The sequence below is a fragment of the Schistocerca cancellata genome, chromosome 1 (assembly GCF_023864275.1).
Source record: "Schistocerca cancellata isolate TAMUIC-IGC-003103 chromosome 1, iqSchCanc2.1, whole genome shotgun sequence".
NCBI classification, from domain to species: domain Eukaryota; kingdom Metazoa; phylum Arthropoda; class Insecta; order Orthoptera; family Acrididae; genus Schistocerca; species Schistocerca cancellata.
This window is the reverse complement of record NC_064626.1, coordinates 246,465,121-246,489,792: the sequence shown is the minus strand read 5'-3', so window position 1 is coordinate 246,489,792 and position 24,672 is coordinate 246,465,121. Positions and strand designations below refer to the sequence as shown.

General features: G+C 42.9%; 1 protein-coding gene across 1 annotated transcript in view; it reads right to left on the bottom strand.

The window, feature by feature from the left end:
- Window positions 1-24,672, bottom strand: part of LOC126170151 (nitric oxide synthase, salivary gland) — a 718,067-nt gene that overhangs the window by 82,476 nt on the left and 610,919 nt on the right. The window contains exon 13 of the mRNA XM_049920700.1: window positions 2,967-3,034. Within this exon, the coding sequence (XP_049776657.1) occupies window positions 2,967-3,034 (68 nt within the window). The remainder of the gene's footprint in view (window positions 1-2,966; window positions 3,035-24,672) is intronic.

The window sequence follows — 24,672 nt, the reverse complement described above, 5'->3', positions numbered from 1 at the left end:
AGCTCAGACGGTAGAGCACTTGCCCGCGAAAGGCAAAGGTCCCGAGTTCGAGTCTCGGTCGGGCACACAGTTTTAATCTGCCAGGAAGTTTCAATTAATTGGATGTTTACAAGAGAACATTGTGCATTTCTTTTGCTGTGACCCTCACAAAGGGCAAATTTAGCTTTACCGGTGGTAAATGCTATACTTTTTCAAAAAGCTTAATTCTGTTTCTCCGGTTTGAGAAGTATTAATTTGGCTTTTTTTCTAGGTTTTTGTTGCTCTCAAACAGAATTTTCTCGGTCGTTCGGATTTTTTTAGTAACTGGACATTACTGATATGCGAATAGAAATATTTCTTGTGAATATCCATATTCATATTAATAACAAAGAAAATGTATCTACTAATGAAATGTGTTCATCATTTCGATATCAAAATAATTTAGCTACAAAACTCTGAGTAGATAAATCGAATAAGATACAAGAAGTTCTGAGAGATTCCTGGCAAATTTATTTCTTACGGCCCTACAAGTTGTCAAACTCACGGAGTCAGTTATAGCAATTTAGGAATCTGACGGCCTCCTGGATAAATTTCTACGGACTCTCATGCAGTAAGAGTGTACAGCTTTTTGAGGTTTATAGATATTATTTTGCTCTCAGCCCGGTAAAATTCAGAATCTTGATAATACTTTCTGTATCCACATTCTTAGCTTTTTAGCTTGCTTGTAAGACCAGAAAGCCTGTCGCGAGTTGGAGGTACAATGCTGTTGGAAACTTTTAGACGCGGGGTCATTTGTCATTTTCTATCGCGAAATGGAATAGTGGCGAATGGCGAAGTAGTTTCGAGAATTCACGACAAATAGCTCTGAATATACTTATCGTTTGTCAATATCCATTACATACTCTGGGATTCTTAAAATTGATACTGAACCGATGCATCTGTCTACGTCACAGGGCAGGATTCGAATTCAGTCTGCTAAGATTTTCTTTTTCTTCCCTGCGGTAAGGTGAAATTAAGGCTGAAGTTTGCTACTTCGATACCGTGTTCGCCCGAAGTCTTCCGCTCTGGCAGCTGACACTAAACGAAAAACGTATTGACAGTATGATCTTAGCAGTTATTAGAGGATTTATATCATTGCTATAGTTCCCTGATCTTAACGTAGATTTATTTTAAAGCAACTATAACGTTACCATGAGGAAAAGACTTCAAATTTTGAGCAGCAACACTGAATTCATTTTCAGACTCGAATATAATGGTTAAATAAACCTTTGTTGCAACTAGAGCTGTGTATTTAATCATCATTGAAATTAGAAACAGACGTTACTCGAGCCTAACAAAGCTCCATACGCAAGCGCCACAGATGCATGACGACCACAGGACACACAGCACGAATATGAAACAAAAAAGCATGTCTTATTAATGAAGCCCGTTTTTGGACAAAATTAAGAAATTAAAATATATATATAACACATACATTATGAAGGAATAACAGGGGCCTTTTAGTGCTTCGGATAAAAGTTCCTGGAGGTGAAAGGATCTGCCTGGGGAATGAACAGAAACAAATCATTAAACGTTGAGATTCTTCTCTTGCTCTTGTGGCGGACTGAATGGTGCCTATCACAACGTTTATGCCACACTCAGAGAAAATAAGTAACAGATTCTTGACCAGTTGTTGATTGTAAATCGTGGGGGGAGAGAGGGGGGGGGGGGGGCGGACGTACAGATCCCGACTGTTGTGAGATGCACCGAAATCCATTCACAATATGTTCTCAATAATACGAGTATGCACTTTCTGCGGAACTCATTGACAGCACTGCTAATCGAATTCAGTGTGTATAAATCTTTATATAGTGAGACATGATTACTGAAGAATACACAGAACGTTTCTTTGTGTCATGTCAAAGTCTCATTGAATTATTGCAGCACTCATAAGAACTGCTCCAAATGTTGATTCATTATTAACATTTCTACAGTTATTAGTGTGCTTTGATGAAGTACCTCCATAAATTAATATCAAGTCTACACAATATTCATTTGTTAAAAATGTCTTGCAAACCTAAAAATAAAGATCTTGGACCTATACGAAGATTTCACTAAGCAAATCTTTACTACGAATGTAGCCTTCTGTAAACGAACTGAAGCACATCTCGTAATGAACTTGAACAACGCTGTCAGTGCTCGCAATGAATCTTATTCAAATCCTTCAACATGCTGAAGTGTAACTGACTAGTGAAGTATAACTAACCAAGGATCCTTTATACCAACGAGTAGAGTGGCATAAACGTTGGTGTGGCTCGCCTTCCAACAAGTAAGGACAAGAGAAGCACTATAATTTGACATGTTTTTTTAATCGTCTATTTCGTGTCAGACCTACAAAATACTAATATCAATTTTCCACATCCAGAATCACTTTTTTTCTTTGAGTCAAAACAGAATGTAGTGTCATTTAAAAATCACAAAGCTGACCTTCGTACTGCTCAATCTGTTCACCTACGAATACTGATGCATCGCATTTATACCCTATCACCTCCAGCAACTTTCATTTGAGTGATTTTTGTGTGTCATTGAAAGTAAACATGTTATTATGAATGCACTGTTTCACATGCCTCGCCCACTGTATAGGCAGTGAATTCATTACGTTCGCTACATTTTCTTTATCCGTATTGCACTCCCCTGCCAAACAAAAATTACTTAAAGGTAAGGATGACGGTTACTATTAATAAGCCGGAAGACGACATTGAAAAGCTGCGAATGACGTCACACTGAAGCTACAGCGTGAAATATATCAATACTGGCTGGCTGCTTATTTTAAGTGGAGCTGTGCGGTCTATTTCTTCTACAGGTTAGTGAATGTACATGGCAGTAACAAAGTTAATAACAGCCAACCCAAAGTGTCTCGGATTTCAACAGCTCCCGCAGCCCAGTACGGCTGGAATAATGATGTACACCTAACTCCACCAATTATAGCCAGGTAACTCAATACTCACGTGAATTTGTTGGAGCCGTCCGTAGACTCTTCGTCCATTTTCATAGCGTACAGGTTCTGTGCGAACATCTGGAACACAGAAACAAATGCAAGGTCACAATTATTTTGATAGCTATGGAATGCTTGTGTGTATGTGTGTGTCTTGAATTGTTCCACGTAAGAAGGTTGTCGACAGTTTATGGATGTGATATAACGTGTAAAGCAGTCTGCTAGCTAAGCATAATTTTTGGTCATACGAATTAACGTGGGATGAAGAGAAATAATCAGTACCGTAAATACGTACCATATGTGTCGGTATCTTCAGCCGTCGGCAAAACTGACAGTTCTGTATATCATATACAGGGAACCAAACTTGTTTCTCCACCTCTACGCTATCATCATTACTTCTTGGAAGTTGTAATGTGAATGATTATGTCTGACATGGCATATGCAATACTTATGTTTTTGTTCTGTTTGAAACACTGTCTGATTTACGGTTAAAGTATTTTGGTCATTACTATTAAAATATAAGTCTACTGAAAATAAATGGCCACGCCTGTGATAGTAAGAAAACGCAGAAATGTATCCAATAACTGTGGCCATGAAAGAGGCTAGAGCCTCGTCAAGATTTCAGCTTGCAACCTAGGAGGAACATGTCTGAGGGTTAATAATTATAACATGTCTGGATAAAAAAGTAGTCACTCCAATGCACACGCATATACAAATCGTTAAACCTTTACAGATGGTGCAACAATCGAGTCGAATTCTTAACTGCGAGCGCACTGCCTCTACGTGAGCATAAAGCAAAAATGGCTCTGAGCACTATGGGACTTAACAGCTGAGGTCATCAGTCCCCCAGAACTTAGAACTACTTAAACCTAACTAACCTAAGGATATCATATACATCCATGCCCGAGGCAGGATTCGAACCTGCGACCGTAGTGGCCGCGTGGTTCCAGACTGAATCGCCTAGAACCGCTCGACCACTCCGGCCGGCAGCATAAGGCAGCGACCAGTGAGACATTTGTATTCCAAGCGAACATTGTTCGCAAACAGGGGTAAATGTAAACCCGTTGCAAACCCGTGCTCTAGGGATAGCGTCTTTGATTACTAATCAAAACGTCCTTGGTCCTGGGTTCCAAACCCGCCACCGCTTAACATTTGATCAATAAACAGCATTGGTGGGCGAAGACTTTCGGCGTAAGAAGTCACCCTCATTATGCAAACGGCCTTGTCAAAGAGGGCGGAAGAGCGGACAGAGGCTCTGGGCAATCTCTTGTCCTTGGGGTGGGTAACTGCTGCCCCTAAAGTCGGAAGAATCGGCAATCACCAATGACATGAGGATGTAGAAGGCGATGGAAACCACTGCATTAAAGACACATAACGTGTGTCCACAAGACATGTAGCCTGTATCTGAAAAAAGTGTCATGATGATCTCTCCATTGGCAAAGGATTCCGGAATAGTCCCCCATTCGGATCTCCAGGAGGGGGCTGCCCAGGGGGCAATGACCATGAGAAAAAGATTGAATAACCAACGGAAGGATAACGTTCTACGAGGTGGGGCAAGGAATGTCAGAAGCTTGAATGTGGTACGGAATGTAGAAAATCTGAAAAGGGAAATGCAAAGGCTCGATCTAGATAAGGTTGGAGTCAATGAAGTGAAGTGGAAAGAAGACAAGGATTTCTGGTTTGATGAGTATAGGGTAATACCAACAGCAGCAGAAAATGGTATAACGAGATGTGGATTCATTATGAATAGGAAGATAGGACAGAGAGTAAGTTACGGTGAACATTTCAGTGATAGGGATGCTTTTATCAGATTTGAAAGCAAATCAACACTGACAACGATAGTTCAGGTATACAGGCCGACGATACAAGCTGAAGATGAAGAGAGAGAGAAGGTATGTGAGGATATTGAAAGGGTAATATAGTGCGTAAAAGATGATGAAAATATAATAGTCTTGGGGGACTGTAATGCAGTTGTAAGGAAAGGAGTAGAAGAAAAGGTTACAGGAGAATACTGGCTTGGGACAAGTAAGGGGAGAGGAGAAATACTAATCGAATTCTGTAATAAATTTCAGCTAGTGATAACGAATTGTCTGTTCAAAAAACACAAAAGAAGGAGGTGTGCTTGGAAAAGGACAGGTGATACGTGAAGGTTTGAGTTAGATTACATCATGGTCAGACAGAGGTTACGAAATCAGTTACTGGATTGCAAGGCGTACCCAGGAGCAGATGTAGACTTAGACTACAATGTAGTAGTGATGAAGAGTAGGTTGAGGTGTAAGAAATTAGTCAGGAAGAATCAATACGCAAAGAATTGGGATACGGAAGTACTAGCGAATAACGAGATACACTTGAAGTTCTCTAAGGCAAAGAGGAATAGTTCAGTAGGCAGTACAGTTGGAGAGGAATGGACATCTCTAAAAAAGGCAGTCACAGAAGTTGGAAAGGAAAACATAGGTACAAAGAAGGTAACTGAGAAGAAACCATGATCAAATGAGGGAGAGGAGATTGATAACACTCTATCAGAATTCCTTACATCATTGGGGGAAGTGGCAACAAAACGAGTATTCACGTTGCTGTGTAGAATATATGAGTCTGGCGACATACCATCTGACTTTCGGAAAAACATAATTCACGCAATTGCGAAGACTGCAAGAGCTGACAAGTGCGAGATTTATCGCACAATCAACTTAACAGCTCATGCATCCAAGTTGCTGACAAACGTAATATACAGAAGAATGGAAAAGAAAATTGATGAAACGTTAGATGACGATCGTTTTGGCTTTAGGAAAGGTAAAGGCTCCAGAGAGGCAATTCTGAATTTGCAGCTGATAATGGAAGGAAGACTAAAGAAAAATTTAGACACGTTCATAGGATCTGTCGACCTGGAAAAAGCGTTCGACTATATAAAATGGTGAAAGATGTTCGAAATTCTGAGAAAAATAGGGGTAAGCTACAGGGAGAGACGGGTAATATATAATATGTACAAGAGCCACGATGGAATAAAAACAGCGGACGTCCAAGAACGAAGTGCTCGGATCGAAAAGGGTATAAGACAGGGATGTACTCTTTCGCCCCTACTGTATTTCGAAGAAACAATGATGGAAACTTTCAGGAGTAGGATCAAAATTGAAGGTGAAAGAATATCATTGATACGATTCGCTAATGACATTGCTATCCTGAATGAAAGTGAATAAGAATTACGTGGTATGCTGAATGGAATTAACAGTCTAATGAGTACAGAATATGGATCGAGGGTAAATCGAAGAAAGACGCAAGTAATGAGAAGTAGCAGACATGAGAACAGCGAGAAATTTAACTCCAGGATTAATGGTCACGAAGTAGATGAAGTTGAGGAATTCTGCTACCTAGGCAGCAAAATAAACAACGACGGACGGAGCAAGGAGGACTTCAAAAGCAGATTAGTACTGGCAGAAAGGGCATTCCTGGCCATGAGAAATCTACCTGAATCATACATAGGCCTTGATTTGAGAAAGAAATTTCTAAGAATGCACGTTTGGAGCACAGCACTTTATGGATGTGAAACATGGACTGTGGGAAAACTGAAACAGAAGAGAATCACAGATGTGGTGCTACAGATGAATGTTGATAGGTGGAATGATAAGGAAAGGAACGAGGACGTCCTGCGCAGAATCAGAGAGGAAGGGAATATGCGGAAAACACTGACAAGGAGAAGGGACAAGATGATAGGACAATTGTTGAGACATGAGGGAATGATTTCCATGGTACTAGAGGGAGCAAAAACTGTAGAGGAAGACAGAGAGTGGAATACATACAACAAGTAATCGAGGACGTAGGTTGCAAGTGGTACTCTGAGACGAAGAGTTTTGCGCAGGAAACAAATTCGTGGCAGGCGCATTAAACTAGTCAGAAGAACGATGACTCAAAAATTTAGGGCGTGACCGAGTCACGAAAAGGGGCAATCGTGTTTGGCCGTGCCCATGGCCACGCTGTGTGTGAAGTTGCTGGATTTGGTGGTGTTTCGCGGCGGACTGTTAGGCGTGTCTACGCATAGTGGTGCAGAACACATGGCCACGTAACATGACGCCGGAATGATGCTCGCAAGAAGTTCCTGACGGAGAGGGACTGGAGACGTCTTTCACGGCTTGTAAATGACAAGCACTTCCAAATCCGACAGGAATTGCTGCAGGCAGTGAATGAGGGTCCATCGTAACATGTCAGCGAAAGAACATTGCGACGGGAACTGCGAGAACTGCATGCGATGGACATTCGGAGTCGGTCACGTCGCAAGGGGCCATTTCTCATACAGGCATATAAAGCTGCGCGTCTTCGATGGTCTAATATCATAGAACGTGGACAGTAGCTGACGTTGTCTGACGAATCACGTCTGCGCCTATATTCAAATGACGCACATCGTGGAGTGCACCGAAGGCCAATTGAAGCATTTCATGCTGAATATGTGCATGGTACGGTGCAAGCCGGAAGCGTCTGCGATTTTTGAGTGTGTTTCTCTTACCATGAATATGGCACACCGGCATGCAGCTCGTGGCACGATCTGTCATTTTATTTGATTGGTTTTCTTTGTGGATTTTAACAATTCTTACTTTTCAAGCCTTGATCGCAGGGATCAGCATATTTAATAATGTGTACAATAATTCGCGCTGACAGCATATTTTCGTTCGACACTCGTAAGATCGCCTCCTTATTTGGTGTTTTTGCAATGGGAAATTTTAATTACGTGTATTTCTGAAGAAGAAGGATTTAAATCCGTCGAAATAATGGTCTACCGTTGAATAAAACCAAATTTTTTTCTACTGGTTGACTGCTACGTATTCATTTACTGATTTCTAACCGTTGCTGAAGCGCAACAGTGCTCAAAATATTGTAGTATATCTATATATTAAAGCGCTGAATTGTTTACTTTTCTGCGGGAGCCCGGAACCACTAGTGCGGACATGGACGTAATATCTGGCAGCATGGAGTAATGATGACGAACGTCGACCAATCACTAGCTGTCCATGGGCTATCAATGACCACCACGACAGCAGTCACAAAAGTTCGTTACGAAGATGATCGAAGATTTGATAGAAAGCTCGAGATTTTAACCAGATTTGAGGTGACAAGTAAACCGAGAATGTTTTATACACGGATGTTGTCGCGAGAAACTTAGATCTCAAGCGACTTCGAATGATTAAGGGGCATGAGTCTCGGCGATTTCTGTATAGAGATGGTAGGTTAACTTTCGGCAGTAATCAATATTCAGCATCGTAATTGGTAACTCGGTCCGAGTGGCGATATTGGGTTTGGACTTCGCTGAAGACGCTCCTCCGACAAAAGTGAAGACAACAGGAGAAAGATACCGCCACAGGAGAGGACATCTCAACAAAACCACTTCTAAAGTAAGCATGGACGTCATCATAGATTGGAGTGCGGGTGTATATGTCTCCTTGAGCTTTGAAGAATGTAACATCATGTTGTACCACGACATTGCTCACAGGATGGCGAAAACACAATTATATCTTAGGCAGTATCGAATCTGGACTGTACCATATCAAATTTGCAGTGCATTATGATGCCTTTCTCGTCCAAAGACTGATATAAGCCATCCTTGCTTATTATTGATTACGCTCTACGGCTTGATACGACTGTACGGGAACAAGAGGTAACGATTATCTGTGGCTGTAATTTCTGATGGAGAGCGTCGCCTCAATCTTCTTGGAACACCTGTTATTGCTACACTACTGGCCATTAAAATTGCTACACCAAGAAGAAATGCAGATGATAAACGGGTATTCATTGGACAAATATATTATACTAGAACTGACATGTGATTACATTTTCACGCAATTTGGGTGCTTAGATTCTGAGAATCAGTACCCAGAACAACCACCTCTGGCCGTAATAACGGCCTTGATACGCCTGGGCATTGAGTCAAACAGAGTTTGGATGGCGTGTACAGGTACAGCTGGCCATGCAGCTTCAACACGATAGCACAGTTCATTAAGAGTAGTGACTGACGTATTGCGACGAGCCAGTTGCTCGGCCACAATTGACCAGACGTTTTCAATTGGTGAGAGATCTGGAGAATGTGCTGGCCAGGGCGGCAGTCGAACATTTTCTGTATCCAAAAAGACCCGTACAGGACCTTCAACATGCGGTCGTGCATTATCCTACTGAAATTTAGGGTTTCGCAGGGATCGAATGAAGGGTAGAGCCACCGGTCGTAACTCATCTGAAATGTAACGTCCACTGCTCAAAGTGCCGTCAATGCGAACAAGAGGTGACCGAGACGTGTGACCGATGACACCCCATACCATCACACACGGTGATACGCGAGTATGGCGATGACGAATACACGCTTCCAATATGCGTTCACCGCGATGTCGCCAAACACGGATGCGACCATCATGATGCTGTAAACAGAACCTGGATTCATCCGAAAAAATGACGTTTTGCGTTTCGTGCACCCAGGTTCGTCGTTGAGTACACCATCGCAGGCGCTCCTGTCTGTGATGCAGCGTCAAGGGTAACCGCAGCCATGGTCTCCGAGCTGACAGTCCATGCTGCTGCAAACGTCGTCGAACTGTTCGTGCAGATAGTTGTTGTCTTGCAAACTTCCCCATCTGCTGATTCAGGGATCGAGACGTGGCTGCACGACCTGTTACAGCCATGAGGATAAGATGCCTGTTATCTCGACTGCTAGCGATGCGAGGCCGTTGGGATCCAGAACGACGGTTTGTATTACCCTCGTGAACCCACCGATTCCATATTCTGCTAACAGTCATTGGATCTCGACCAACGCGAGCAGCAATGTCGCGATACGATAAACCGCAATCGCGATAGGCTACAATCCGACCTTTATCAAAGTCGGAAACGTGATGGTACGCATTTCTCCTCCTTACGCGAGGCATCACAACAACGTTTCACCAGGCAACGCCGGTCAACTGCTGTTTGTGTATGAGAAATCGGTCGGAAACTTTCCTCATGTTAGCACGTTGTAGGTGTCGCCACCGGCGCCAACCTTGTGTGAATGCTCTGAAAAGCTAATCATTTGCATACCACAGCATCTTCTTCCTGTCGGTTAAATTTCGCGTCTGCAGCACGTCATCTTCGTGGTGTAGCAATTTTAATGGCCAGTAGTGTAGAAGAGAGTCCACCGCCGCGGGTGTTAGGGTTTGGAGGTACAGAGCCATATTTGCTAATATCGAAGTTAGCATCAGCATGAACATCGACGAACCCTCGAAGTCCCATACATCATCGGCAATCCAATTTTCAGTTACGAGTCTTGTGCGAGTCTCTAGGTGATCACAATTGCTGTTTTCGCATTATTGTAGACTGCAGCAGACGAAAAATTCTTTTCTTTTTCGAGGTAATCATATAACATAGACGATACGACTGAAAACCGAAATGTGGATGGAGTTTCGTGAGCTGATCCTCCGGAATGCAAGTCCGCTCGATGGTGATGGACGAGACGATACTGAACGAGCCACGTCGTAATCCATATGTAACTTTGCTTGTAGTGTCCACTCAGCGTTACTGATATCGTGGTGCGGTTCGCGGTCGGTGCTTGCACTCGTTGGGCGGCAGTTTATTATTCAGTAATCGCAGATTCATGTAGTCAAACCGCGGACACGACTCGCAGGCGAAGCGGAAGCGGGGATTCGCTCTTCGCCGCTCCCAACACTCTGCACTGATGGCGAAATGGTAATGAGTGGATGGCACTCTTGAGTAGTCAGAACCGCGCGGGTGTATAAAATTCAGGCCTGCCTCCCTTTGGGTCGCCCACACTGGTATCTTCAGAATATTGTACTTCTTTCCACTCCTGTGCTACCTTTCCTCCCCCCACAATTTCTGCCGGCCGCGGTGGTCTCGCGGTTCTAGGCGCGCAGTCCGGAACCGTGCGACTGCTACGATCGCAGGTTCGAATCCTGCCTCGGGCATGGATGTGTGTGATGTCCTAAGGTTAGTTAGGTTTAAGTAGTTCTAAGTTCTAGGGGACTGATGACCACAGCTGTTAAGTCCCTTAGTGCTCAGAGCCATTTGAACCATTTGAACCCACAATTTCTCTCTAGCACTAGATTTAAATTTCTGGTCACGAAAACTGACAACGGACGGAAGAACGGTGTGCTGACCACATGCCACTCCATATCCGCATCCATTCACGCCTGTCGGTTGAGGATGACACGGTGGTAGGTCAGAACCGTTGGGCCTCCCGAGGCCTGTTCGGGCGGAGTTTCGTTTAGTTCTGAGCAGATTTAATTTCAACTGGTCAATGATAACACAGAAAAATTGGTGCTTGGCATTTCAGTATTCATCATGGACGAAACAGGACTGAAATTAAGTATAACAAAGCAAAAGCAGGAATGCTCAACTTCATTCTCAAATGTCCACAAAGGCAAATTCAGGAGTATTGCCACACTTTAATTCTCACAACACAAAGAAGATAAGTGACAAAAGGGGTGGTCAGAAAAAGTCTAAAAACGTTTAAGAATGTGCAGGGGAGATTGTGCTGGGAAATAACTATTAAGGAAAAAAAGCCTTATGTTGCGCCGTTTCCAAGTTATTTAGCTTTGAAGTTCCCCAATCAGGTCGTTGCGAGAGCAAATTCAAGCATTTCCATGCGCTAAAACGCGGCACAGCACAGACATATGTGGGTCCACAAGTTACCATTTGTTGAAATGATAGTTGTCAGTTAAAACGTGATTCTTTCCGAAGTGACAAATTTCGGTGAGGTGAGCAAAAGCTTCATTTGTTCGGTTTGAGGAAAACAAACGAAGAAAACTTTTGGCAACACTGCCTCTGGCAGGCTGCTTGATTTTGCGCGCGCTTGACCTGACTGGCTTACTTCAACCCATATCCATACTAATATTATAAGTGGGAAAGTAGGTCCGTCTGTTACACTTTCACAGCTAACCCGCTGAATCGACTTTCGTGGTATTTGGTATGGAGATAGCTTCAATGTTGAGGAAGAACATAGGCTACTTCAGAAAGCGTGTAGTACAACATACTTACTGATTTGAAGGATATATCGCGAAACATGGAAGAATGAAGACTCTCTCAGAAAGCTATTTACGAAGTTTATTATATTTGTGAAAATACTTTATTGTTCCATATATTCGATATGCATGCAGCTTTACTGTATGATTAAATGATGATGGCGTCCTCTTGGGTAAAATATTCCGGAGGTAAAATAGTCCCCCATTCGGATCTCCGGGTTGGGACTACTCAAGAGGATGTCGTTATAAGGAGAAAGAAAACAAGCGTTCTACGGATCGGAGCGTGGAATGTCAGATCCCTTAATCGGGCAGGGAGGTTAGAAAATTTAAAAAGGGAAATGGATAGGTTAAAGTTAGATATAGTGGGAATTAGTGAAGTTCGGTGGCAGGAGGAACAAGACTATTGGTCAGGTGACTACAGGGTTATAAACACAAAGTCAAATAGGGGTAATGCAGGAGTAGGTTTAATAATGAATAGGAAAATAGGAATGCGGGTAAGCTACTACAAACAGCATAGTGAACGCATTATTGTGGCCAAGATAGATACGAAGCCCACACCTACTACAGTAGTACAAGTTTATATGCCAACTAGCTCTGCAGATGACGAAGAAATTGAAGAAATGTATGATGAAATAAAAGAAATTATTCAGATAGTGAAGGGAAACGAAAATTTAATAGTCATGGGTGACTGGAATTCGAGTGTAGGGAAAGGGAGAGAAGGAAACGTAGTAGGTGAATATGGATTGGGGCTAAGAAATGAAAGAGGAAGCCGCCTGGTAGAATTTTGCACAGAGCACAACTTAATCATAGCTAACACTTGGTTTAAGAATCATGATAGAAGGTTGTATACATGGAAGAACCCTGGAGATACTAAAAGGTATCAGATAGATTATATAATGGTAAGACAGAGATTTAGGAACCAGGTTTTAAATTGTAAGACATTTCCAGGGGCAGATGTGGACTCTGACCACAATCTATTGGTTATGACCTGTAGATTAAAACTGAAGAAACTGCAAAAAGGTGGGAATTTAAGGAGATGGGACCTGGATAAACTGAAAGAACCAGAGGTTGTACAGAGTTTCAGGGAGAGCATAAGGGAACAATTTACAGGAATGGGTGAAAGAAAAACAGTAGTAGAAGAATGGGTAGCTTTGAGGGATGAAGTAGTGAAGGCAGCAGAGGATCAAGTAGGTAAAAAGAAGAGGGCTAGTAGAAATCCTTGGGTAACAGAAGAAATATTGAATTTAATTGATGAAAGGAGAAAATATAAAAATGCAGTAAATGAAGCAGGCAAGCCGGCCGCGGTGGTCTAGCGGTTCTGACGCTGCAGTCCGGAACCGCGGGACTGCTACGGTCGCAGGTTCGAATCCTGCCTCGGGCATGGGTGTGTGTGATGTCCTTAGGTTAGTTAGATTTAAGTAGTTCTAAGTTCTAGGGGACTTATGACCTAAGATGTTGAGTCCTATAGTGCTCAGAGCCATTTTTGAGCCAAATGAAGCAGGCAAAAAGGAATACAAACGTCTCAAAAATGAGATCGACAGGAAGTGCAAAATGGCTAAGCAGGGATGGCTAGAGGACAAATGTAAGGATGTAGAGACTTATCTCACTAGGGGTAAGATAGATATTGCCTACAGGAAAATTAAAGAGACCTTTGGAGATAAGAGAACCACTTGTATGAACATCAAGAGCTCAGATGGAAACCCAGTTCTAAGCAAAGAAGGGAAAGCAGAAAGGTGGAAGGAGTATATAGCGGGTCTATACAAGGGCAATGTACTTGAGGACAATATTATGGAAATGGAAGAGGATGTAGATGAAGATGAAATGGGGGATATGATACTGCGTGAAGAGTTTGACAGAGCACTGAAAGACCTGAGTCGAAACAAGGCCCCCGGAGTAGACAACATTCCACTGGAACTACTGACAGCCTTGGGAGAGCCAGTCCTGACAAAACTCTACCATCTGGTGAGCAAGATGTATGAGACAGGCGAAATACCCTCAGACTTCAAGAAGAATATAATAATTCCAATCCCAAAGAAAGCAGGTGTTGACAGATGTGAAAATTACCGAACAATCAGTTTAATAAGCCACAGCTGCAAAATACTAACACGTATTCTATACAGACGAATGGAAAAACTGGTAGAAGCCGACCTCGGGGAAGATCAGTTTGGATTCCGTAGAAATATTGCAACACGTGAGGCAATACTGACCTTACAACTTATCTTAGAAGAAAGATTAAGGAAAGGCAAACCTACGTTTCTAGCATTTGTAGACTTAGAGAAAGCTTTTGACCATGTTGACTGGTATACTCTCTTTCAGATTCTAAAGGTAGCAGGGGTAAAATACAGGGAGCGAAAGGCTATTTACAATTTGTACAGAAACCAGATGGCAGTTATAAGAGTCGAGGGGCATGAAAGGGAAGCAGTGGTTGGGAAGGGAGTGAGACAGGGTTGTAGCCTCTCCCCGATGTTATTCAATCTGTATATTGAGCAAGCAGTAAAGGAAACAAAAGAAAAGTTCGGAGTAGGCATTAAAATCCATGGAGAAGAAATAAAAACTTTGAGGTTCGCCGATGACATTGTAATTCTGTCAGAGACAGCAAAGGACTTGGAAGAGCAGTTGAACGGAATGGATGGTGTCTTGAACATCAACAAAAGCAAAACGAGGATAATGGAATGTAGTCGAATTAAGTCGGGTGATGTTGAAGCTATTAGATTAGGAAATGAGACACTTAAAGTAGTAAAGGAGTTTTGCTATTTGGGGAGCAAAATAACTGATGATGGTCGAAGTAGAGAGGATATAAAATGTAGACTGGCAATGGCATGGAAAGCGTTTCTGAAGAAGAGGAATTTGTTAACATCGAGTATAGATTTAAGTATCAGGAAGTCGTTCCTGAAAGTATTCGTATGGAGTGTAGCCATGTATGGAAGTGGAACATGGACGGTAAATAGTTTGGACAAGAAGAGAATAGAAGCTTTCGAAATGTGGTGCTACAGAAGAATGCTGAAGATTAGATGGGTAGATCACATAACTAATGAGGAAGTATTGAATAGGATTGGGGAGAAGAGAAGTTTGTGGCACAACTTGACCAGAAGAAGGGATCGGTTGGTAGGACATGTTCTGAGGCATCGAGGGATCACCAATTTAGTATTGGAGGGCAGCGTGGATGGTAAAAATTGTAGTGGGAGACCAAGAGATGAATACACTAAGCAGATTCAGAAGGATGTAGGTTGTAGTAGGTACTGGGAGATGAAGAAGCTTGCACAGGATAGAGTAGCATGGAGAGCTGCATCGAACCAGTCTCAGGACTGAAGATCACAACGACAACAACATGTTCGATATATGATGATTCAACGTAAAGGATGCAATGCTTATACAATGAGGAGCCAAAGAAACAGGTACGCCTGCCAAATATCGTGTAGGGCCCCCCTGAGCACGCAGAAGTGCCGCAACACGACGTGGCCAGGACTCGACTAATGTAGTAGTGACACCATGAATCCTGCAGGACTGTCCATAAATCCGTAGGTGTACGAGGGGGTGGAGATCTCTTCTGAACAGCACGTTGCAAGGCATCCCTAATAAGCTCAATAATTTGGAGTTTGGCGGCCAGAGAAAGTTTTTAAAGTCGGAAGATGGCTCTGAACACTATGGGACTTAACTTCTGAGGTCATCAGTCGCCTAGAACTTAGAACTACTTAAACCTAACTAACGTAAGGACATCACACACATCCATGTCCGAGGCAGGACTCGAACCCGCGACCGTAGCGGTCGCGCGGTTCCAGACTGCAGCGCCTAGAACCGCTCGGCCACTCTGGCTGGCAGAGTCGGAAGAGTGACCCTGGAAGCACTCTGCAGCAATACTGGACGTGTGGGGTGTCACATTGTCGTGATGGAACTGCCCAAGTCCGGCGGTATGCACAATGGACATGAATGGACACAGGTGATCAGACAGGATGCTTACGTGTCACCTGTCAGAGACGTGTCTAGATGTATCAGGGGTCCTATATCACCCCAACTGCACACGTCCCACACCATTACAGAGACTCCACCAGCTAGAATAGTCCCCTGTTGACATACAGGATGCATCGATTCATGAGGTTGTCTCCATATCTGTGCACCCCATCCGCACGATACAATTTGAAACGAGACTCGTCCGGCCAGGCAACGTGTTTCCAGTCATCAGCAGTCCAATGTCGGTGTTGACGACCCCAGGCGGGGCGTAAAGCTTTGTATCGTGCAGTCATCAAGGGTACACGAGTGGGCCTTCGGCTCCGAAAGCCCATATCGATGATGTTTCGTTGAATGGTTAGCACGCTGACACTTGATGGCCCTGCAGTGAAATCTGCAGCAGTTTGCCGAAGGGTTGCACTTCTGTCACGTTCAACGATTCTCTTAAGTCGTCGTTGGTCCCGCTCGTGCGTCGACTATAACACCACGTTCAAAGTCACTTAAATCTTGATACCATGGCGCTGTAGTAACAATAACCGATCTAACAACTGTCCCAGACACTTGGCGTTGCCGACCACAGCGGTTTACATATCTCTGTATCTGAATACGCATACCTATACCAGTTTCTTTGGCGTTTCATTGAACAATTTTCTGCGTGTTTAATTCATGCTTCCATAGTAATATAAATCACAAGCGCGTCGCATTGCAGCCGCTCAGCGTCATGCGCTCGTAGTTGTGATCAGGGTAACAGCCCGGCTAAGCAGTTCGCGCCTAGTGGTTAGCGTTGTAGACGCCTCACTATGGGGTTACGGGTTCAGTTCCCACCCACATCGTACATTTTTCGCTCGCGAAACCATTTTATCATCATCGAGGCGCAAGTCGTCGAAATGGCGTCAAGTAAACACTTCCATAAGGCGCCCGAACATCCCGGACGTGACCCCCTGGCCAATAATGCCATATGCAAATTTCATTTCATTTTATTGTACTGATACGCGAGCGCAGTTGCAGGTGACTACTAGTACTAAATAACTCGGGAAGGGCACAATATATCGATTTTTTTTCTGAACAGTTATGTCCCAGCTCAATCTTCCCCTGCGACGCTTTACAAGCTTTTCACACTGTTTCTGACCACCCTATAAATATTAGCGTCAGTGTTGTTAAGACAGAGATAAAAATGCTAAAACTGAACATAGCTCCAATGCGTGGCGAAATCCTAGTATGGCCATATACAGCAGTTGCGGCTGAGTTATCCCTGCCGACCGTTGTGGCCGAGCGGTTCTAGGCGCTACAGTCTGGACCGCGCGACCGCTACGGTCGCAGGTCCGAATCCTGCCTCGGGCATGGATGTGTGTGATGTCCTTAGGTTAGTTAGGTTTAAGTAGTTCTAAGTTCTAGGGGACTGATGACCTCAGCAGTTAGGTCCCATGGTGCTCAGAGCTATTTGAACCGTTTTTGAGTTAGCCCTGTTTTAACCACTGTACACTGTATATCCCTCGAACCGTACCCAGTGACTCAAAGAAAGCCCAAGTCAGACTCGTCTACAAAAAGGGTAGCAGTAGTAATCCACAAAAGTACCATCCAATATCGTTAATATCCGTTTGTTGTAGTACCTTGGAACATATTCTGAGCTCAGAACTAATGAGGTATCTCGAACAGAATGACCTCCATGCCAACCAGTTTCGATTCTGAAAACATCGATCATGTGAAACGCAATGTGTGCTTTTCTTACATAACATCTTGAAAGCCATGGACGAAGGCAGTCATGCAGTTGCAATATTTCTTGACATTCGGAAAGCATTTGACTCAACGCCACACCTATGCTTATTGTCAAATGTAAGATCGTGCCGTTATCGAGCAAAATTTGAGGATTTTTGCTAGGGCGGACATATGGGTTTGTCCTCCCTTCCAAAACTTTTTAAAAAGAAGTTTCAACTTTTGAGTCTTTGTGGACAACAAATGACAATGTATAACGAATATATCCACGCTTAACTAATTACACATGTTGAAAGCTCTTGTGCAGTAAGAATTAATGGATCTACTAACGTAGCAGTAAATCAAACCCGGTTATGTTTTCACTAAAAGTACCTTGATCCAATGTGTTGGTATAACAACGAGTGATAAGGAAGCGGGCTAGATAAGCACGATTTTGCTTAGTTTTGCTAAGTTTGTAGGAAGGGTGGTTAGGAGGAAGACGGCCAACAATCGAACGGCACGCGACAATCACTAACTGTCCGGTGTTGACGCAATAATGAAGTTATGGTCAGCAGTGGTCGTCAAACTATCGGCTGCTGGCTGCATGAGGCCCTGATAATGTACTCGTGCGGCCCTCGTGTCTCAGTCGTGTTTTAAAATAATCTGCATCCACCACTTAACATCCGAAACCAAAAACGTCAACAACGTTCAGAAGTCAGTTTTATCTTTTGAATTAGGCGTGTATTTTGGAAGTAACCAGTTTTTATTTGTGTGACTACCTTGGCAACATTTCCCGACGAGTAATGTGACCACTTTTCGCTATCGGGCGCCATGACAGCAGGAGTGATCCAAAGAAGAACCTATCAAACTGAAATAAATAACGAGGAACTATATTAGACTTGGTTTAAACATATATATTGGTGAAAATCATCGCTCTCCATACAAGTAAGGTAACGAGAATAACTTAAACGAATTATCTTACATCAACGATTCTGAAAATTTTTGCTAAAAAATAGCAGAACAAGCCTCATGTGTCAAACTCACAGGCAACAATGGCAATGTGCGAACTAGTCTGACCGCTTCTCGGCAGACAACAGTGCAGTCCAAGGCAAAAAATATGCAATCGCCACTTTCCCCTCTTGGCCACTTTACTATACTTATCCAAATGGTTTAAATGGCTCTGAGCACTATGGGACTTAACATCTATGGTCATCAGTCCCCTAGAACTTAGAACTACTTAAACCTAACTAACCTAAGGACAGCACACAACACCCAGCCATCACGAGGCAGAGAAAATCCCTGACCCCGCCGGGAATCGAACCCGGGAACCCGGGCGTGGGAAGTGTATACTTATCCCTATCGATTCTACTAGTAATTGGTAACCTACACAAATTCGCATTTAAATTACTTAATAACTTTAATTACAATATCAGGCACGATCACAAATGTTTACTAAATGTTTTGAATGCCATTTCTCTCATTCCACTGTATTACAAGAGCACCGAGCGAGGTGGTGTAGTGGCTGGCACACTGCACTCGTATTCGGGAGGACGACGGTTCAATCCCCCGTCTGGAAATCCAGATTTCCCTAAATCGCTCCAGGAAAATGCAGGGGTGGTTCCTTTTGAAAGGGCACGGCCGAATTCCTTCCCTAGTCCGATGAGACCGATGACCTCGCTGTCTGGTCTCCTCCTCCAAACAACCACCACATTACAACAGCATTAATTTGATTTCATATAACTTACTACAGACATGTACACATTTGAAGATAACCGTCTCTAGATTGTGCATTCACGAATCCATGTTACTTCCCCTGACATTTATCCCATAGGAGTCTCTCACTTCCACTATCCCCGCAGTGGCCGTTTTAGATACCATACTTTACCTGACGTAAGCGTCAAACTTTACTTAGTTCGCGGCCGAATACACCAACGTCAATATCAAGCGCCGGCCGCTGTGGCCGAGCGGTTCTAGGCGGTTCAGTCCGGAACCGCGCTGCTGCTACGGTCGCAGGTTCGAATCCTGCCTGGGGCATGGACGTCTGTGCTGTCCTTAGGCTAGTTAGGTTTAAGTAGTTCTAAGTCTAGGGGACTGATGACCTCAGATGTTAAGTCCCATAGTGCTTAGAGCGATTTTCAACATCAAATGGTTCAAATGGCTCTGAGCACTATGGGACTCAACATCGTAGGTCATAAGTCCCCTAGAACTTAGAACTACTTAAACCTAACTAACCTAAGGACATCACACACACCCATACCCGAGGCAGGATTCGAACCTGCGACCGTAGCAGTCCCGCGGTTCCGGACTACAGCGCCAGAACCGCACGGCCACCGCGGCCGGCTTTTCAACATCAAGCGCATCTTAAAATATTATTGTTTCTGTAAGTATTTTTGTTTGTTACTGATCAAGAAAAACACACCTTTATAAACTCTTAACGTTAGTTGACGTTCCCAGAATCTGATGTTAGTCGCTAGAAGCATTTTTTTTTTTTTGGTCATCAGTCTACTGACTGGTTTGATACGGCCCGCCCCGAATTCCTTTCCTGTGCTAACCTCTTCATCTCAGAGAAGCACTTGCAACCTACGTCCTCAATTATTTGCTTGACGTATTCCAATCTCTGTCTTCCTCTACAGTGTTTGCCCTCTACAGCTCCCTCTAGTACCATGGAAGTCATTCCCTCATGTCTTAGCAGATGTCCTATCATCCTGTCCCTTCTCCTTATCAGTGTTTTCCACATATTCCTTTCCTCTCCGATTCTGCGTAGAACCTCCTCATTCCTTATCAGTCCACCTAATTTTCAACATTCGTCTATAGCACCACATCTCAAATGCTTCGATTCTCTTCTGTTCCGGTTTTCCCACAGTCCATGTTTCACTACCATACAATGCTGTACTCCAGACGTACATCCTCAGAAATTTCTTCCTCAAATTAAAGCCGGTATTTGATATCAGTAGACTTCTCTTGGCCAGAAATGCCTTTTTTGCCACAGCGAGTCTGCTTTTGATGTCCTCCTTGCTCCGTCCGTCATTGTTATTTTACTGCCTAGGTAGCAGAATTCCTTAACTTCATTGACTTCGTGACCATCAATCCTGATGTTAAGTTTCTCGCTGTTCTCATTTCTACTATTTCTCATTACCTTCGTCTTTCTCCGATTTACTGTCAAACCATACTGTGTACTCATTAGACTGTTCATTCCGTTCAGCAGATCATTTAATTCTTCTTCACTTTCACTCAGGATAGCAATGTCATCAGCGAATCGTATCATTGATATCCTTTCACCTTGTATTTTAATTCCACTCCTGAACCTTTCTTTTATTTCCATCACTGCTTCCTCGATGTACAGATTGAAGAGTAGGGGCGAAAGGCTACAGGCTTGTCTTACACCCTTCTTAATACGAGCACTTCGTTCTTGATCGTCCACTCTTATTATTCCCTCTTGGTTGTTGTACATATTGTATATGACCCGTCTCTACCTATAGCTTACCCCTACTTTTTTCAGAATCTCGAACAGCTTGCACCATTTTATATTGTCGAACGCTTTTTCCAGGTCGACAAATCCTATGAAAGTGTCTTGATTTTTCTTTAGCCTTGCTTCCATTATTAGCCGTAACTTCAGAATTGCCTCTCTCGTCCCTGCATCATATGCAGCCCAAAGGAAGTGTTTATGTGGCGGGCCGCAGTTTCACGACAGCAGTTCTATAGGGTTCGACCAGTGAGACTGTGAGTATCAAAATATGCGACGTGTACGGCCGTATCTTCTGATTGTATTAATTTATAAGGTTAAATTATTTACATCGCCAAGGAACCGTGGACCTTAGTATGTGACATACATTTTAAATTAAAATCTCTATCTGTCCATGAGAGAAAGCGGTCGTAACAAACGAACAGACAGACGGACAACAAAGTACTGCTACAAGTGTTCCGTTTTTACCAACTGAGGTACAGAACCCTAAAAAAAGTAGAGTTACACCACTTGGGCTTTAAGGGGCTCATCTGTCCACTTTCTTGCGTTGAGAGCGACGTGTAGAGTTCTATTTGAAAGGATACCCTGATTCCAATCACAAATCTGGGCTGATATTCGGTTAAGTTTGATTCTACGAGCGTTCTAGTAATCCATGTTCAAACGTAACAAGATGTCTAATTTCATAAAAATATTTCCTTAGAAACTGGAAGATATGATACTGCGTGAAGAATTTGACAGAGCCCTGAAAGACCTAAGTCGAAAAATTTCCCCAGGAGTAGATAAAATTCCATTAGACATACTGATAGCCTTGGGAGAGCCAGCCATGACAAAACTCTTCCATCTGGTGAGCAAGATATATTAAACAGGCGAAATACCCTCAGACTTCAAGAAGAATACAGTAATTCGTATCTCAAAGAAAGCAGGTGTTGACAGGTGTGAAAATTAACGAACTATCAGTCACGGCTGCAAAATACTAACGCGAATTCTTTACAGACGAATAGAAAAACTGGTAGAAGCCGACCTTGGGAAGATCAATTTGGATTCCGTAGAAAAGGCAATACTGACCCTACGACACATTTTAGAAGATAGGTTAAGGAAAGGCAAACCTACGTACATAGCAATTGTAGATTTAGAGAAAGCTTTTGACAATGATGACTGGAACACTTTCTTTCAAATTCTAAATGTGGCAGGGGTAAAATACAGGGAACGAAAGGCTATTTTGACTGGGTGTTGTGTGATGTCCTTAGGTTAGTTATGTTTAAGTAGTTCTAAGTTCTAGGGGACTGATGACCATAGATGTTAAGTCCCATAGTGCTCAGAGCCATTTGAACCATTGAAAGGCTATTTACAATTTGTACAGAAACCCGAAGGCAGTTATAAAAGTCGAGGGGCACGAAAGGGAAGCAGTGGTTGAGAAGGGAGTGAGACAGGATTGTAGCCTATCCTCAATGTTATTCAGCAAGCAGTAAAGGAAACAAAAGAAAAAAAATTGGAGTAGGAATTACATTCCATGGCGAAGAGATAAAAATTTTGAGGTTTGCCGACGACATTCTAATTACGTCAGAGACAGTAAAAGACCTGGAAGACCAGTTGATCGGAATGGACAGTTTCTTGAAAGGAGGATATAAGATGACACGTTGGTAGGACACGTTCTGAGGCATCAAGGGATCGCCAATTTAGTACTGGAGGGAAGCATGGTGGGTAAAAATGTTAGAGAAACACCAAGAGAAGAATACAATAAGAAGTTTAAGAAGGATGTAGATTGTAGTAGTTGCTCAGAGATGAAGAGCCTTGCAAGGATAGAGTATCATTGAGAGCTGCATCAGACCAATCTCTGAACTGAAGACCACAACAACAACTATAACAACAACAGAAACTCTGCCGGCATTTCCCGACTATATCATGAGTGGAAATGTATTCATGCTGATAACAATATGTATGTTCTTTCCGCAATCTAACTGTTAATTTATAGTATTATTGGTGCCTACTGTCCTTAGTTTTCTGCGTTGTAATGGCGCTGGAGACTCAAAGTTTTCCTGTAGGAGCTGGAATTTAGTAGTCTTATCTATTATAAGTCTGCATTCCAAAATTTCTCTGCGCCAGGCAGAGTTTATTAGCGACCGATTAAGTCGTAAGCACGCCCGCAAGCTGGTCAGAAACGCCACGTTTTCAAATAATTTCTAATGAGTTGTATCTACAACTGCCCAGTTTTTTATTGTTCACCTTTCACCTGGTTCAGTTTTCATAAACTTCTCACTCAATTCAAGATGCATGTGAAAGACCAATGAGCTAACGCGTTAGATATTTATGTGCACCGACAGTATAGAGCACGGTTTCTTCGTGGGAACAATTTTCTTCACTTTTGTTACATTATCGCGGAGATTTTTATCATCATTTGTCCTCTCACACTTCTCATATTTCTTTCTCCACGAAATGAATTTAATAATCATCCGTCTGTATAGTCTGTCTAGTAGTTCTTCTAAGTGTTCTCTTCTTTAGCCGGCCGCGGTGGTCTAGCGGTTCTGGCGCTGCAGTCCGGAACCGCGGGACTGCTACGGTCGCAGGTTCGAATCCTGCCTCGGGCATGGGTGTGTGTGATGTCCTTAGGTTAGTTAGGTTTAAGTAGTTCTAAGTTCTAGGGGACTTATGACCTAAGATGTTGAGTCCCATAGTGCTCAGAGCCATTTGAACCATTTTTTTGTTCTCTTCTTTGAGCTACTAGGATGAAGTTTTAATACTTGTTCCTTTTCTTTTGCGATATAAGTACTGTTCTTAACTTGCATTGCAGTTCCTCAATCGAAGCTGCGAGTTAAACAATACAAGCGCTGTATTTCAAGACGACACGCGTGTTTGATTATTCCGCGATTGAAACGATAACTTTCCTCAATTACAGGATTCTCCTTTCCTCGCTTAGAACGTCATTAGATTTCTCAAACGTTCTGTTTAAACCTTGTTGTGAGTTACCAGTCTTCTAACTGGTTTGATGCGGCCCGTCACGAATTCCTCTCCTGTGCCAACCACTTCATCTCCGATTAGAACTTGCAACCTAAGTCCTAAATTATTTGCTGGATGTATTTCGCACTCTGTCTTCCTCTCCAGCTGCCTCTAGTACTATGGAAGCCATTCCCAGATGTCTTAACAGATGTCCTATCATCCTGAACCTTCTCCTTGTTAGAGTTTCCCACATATTCCTTTCCTCTCCGATTCTGCACAGAACATCCTCTTTCCTTACCTTATCAATGTATCTAATTTTCAACATTCGTTTGTAGCATCACACCTCAAATGCTTCGATTCTCTTATGTTCCGGTTCTCCTGCATCTAGTGTTTTTTAAGTATAAAATATTAATTTCTTTGATTAACTGTGAAGCGAATGGTATCCATGCAATAAAAATGTGATTTATTGGTATCATGAAGCGAGAAACCGTGAAATATTCAGCTTCCGCCCAAATTAGTTAGCGGTCTCGAAGTGTCCTTAAATATCACGAGCGGTAACTCCAAAAAGACTAGGCCTAAAAGTATACATTTTCTTCATTCACACGATTTGTAAAATAGCATGCACCTGTTTCACGTACAACGTAGATCTGGATTCTAAACGAGTGAGAGTAAAATGTAAATTGCTGGCGGAGCTCGACATGAGGATATTG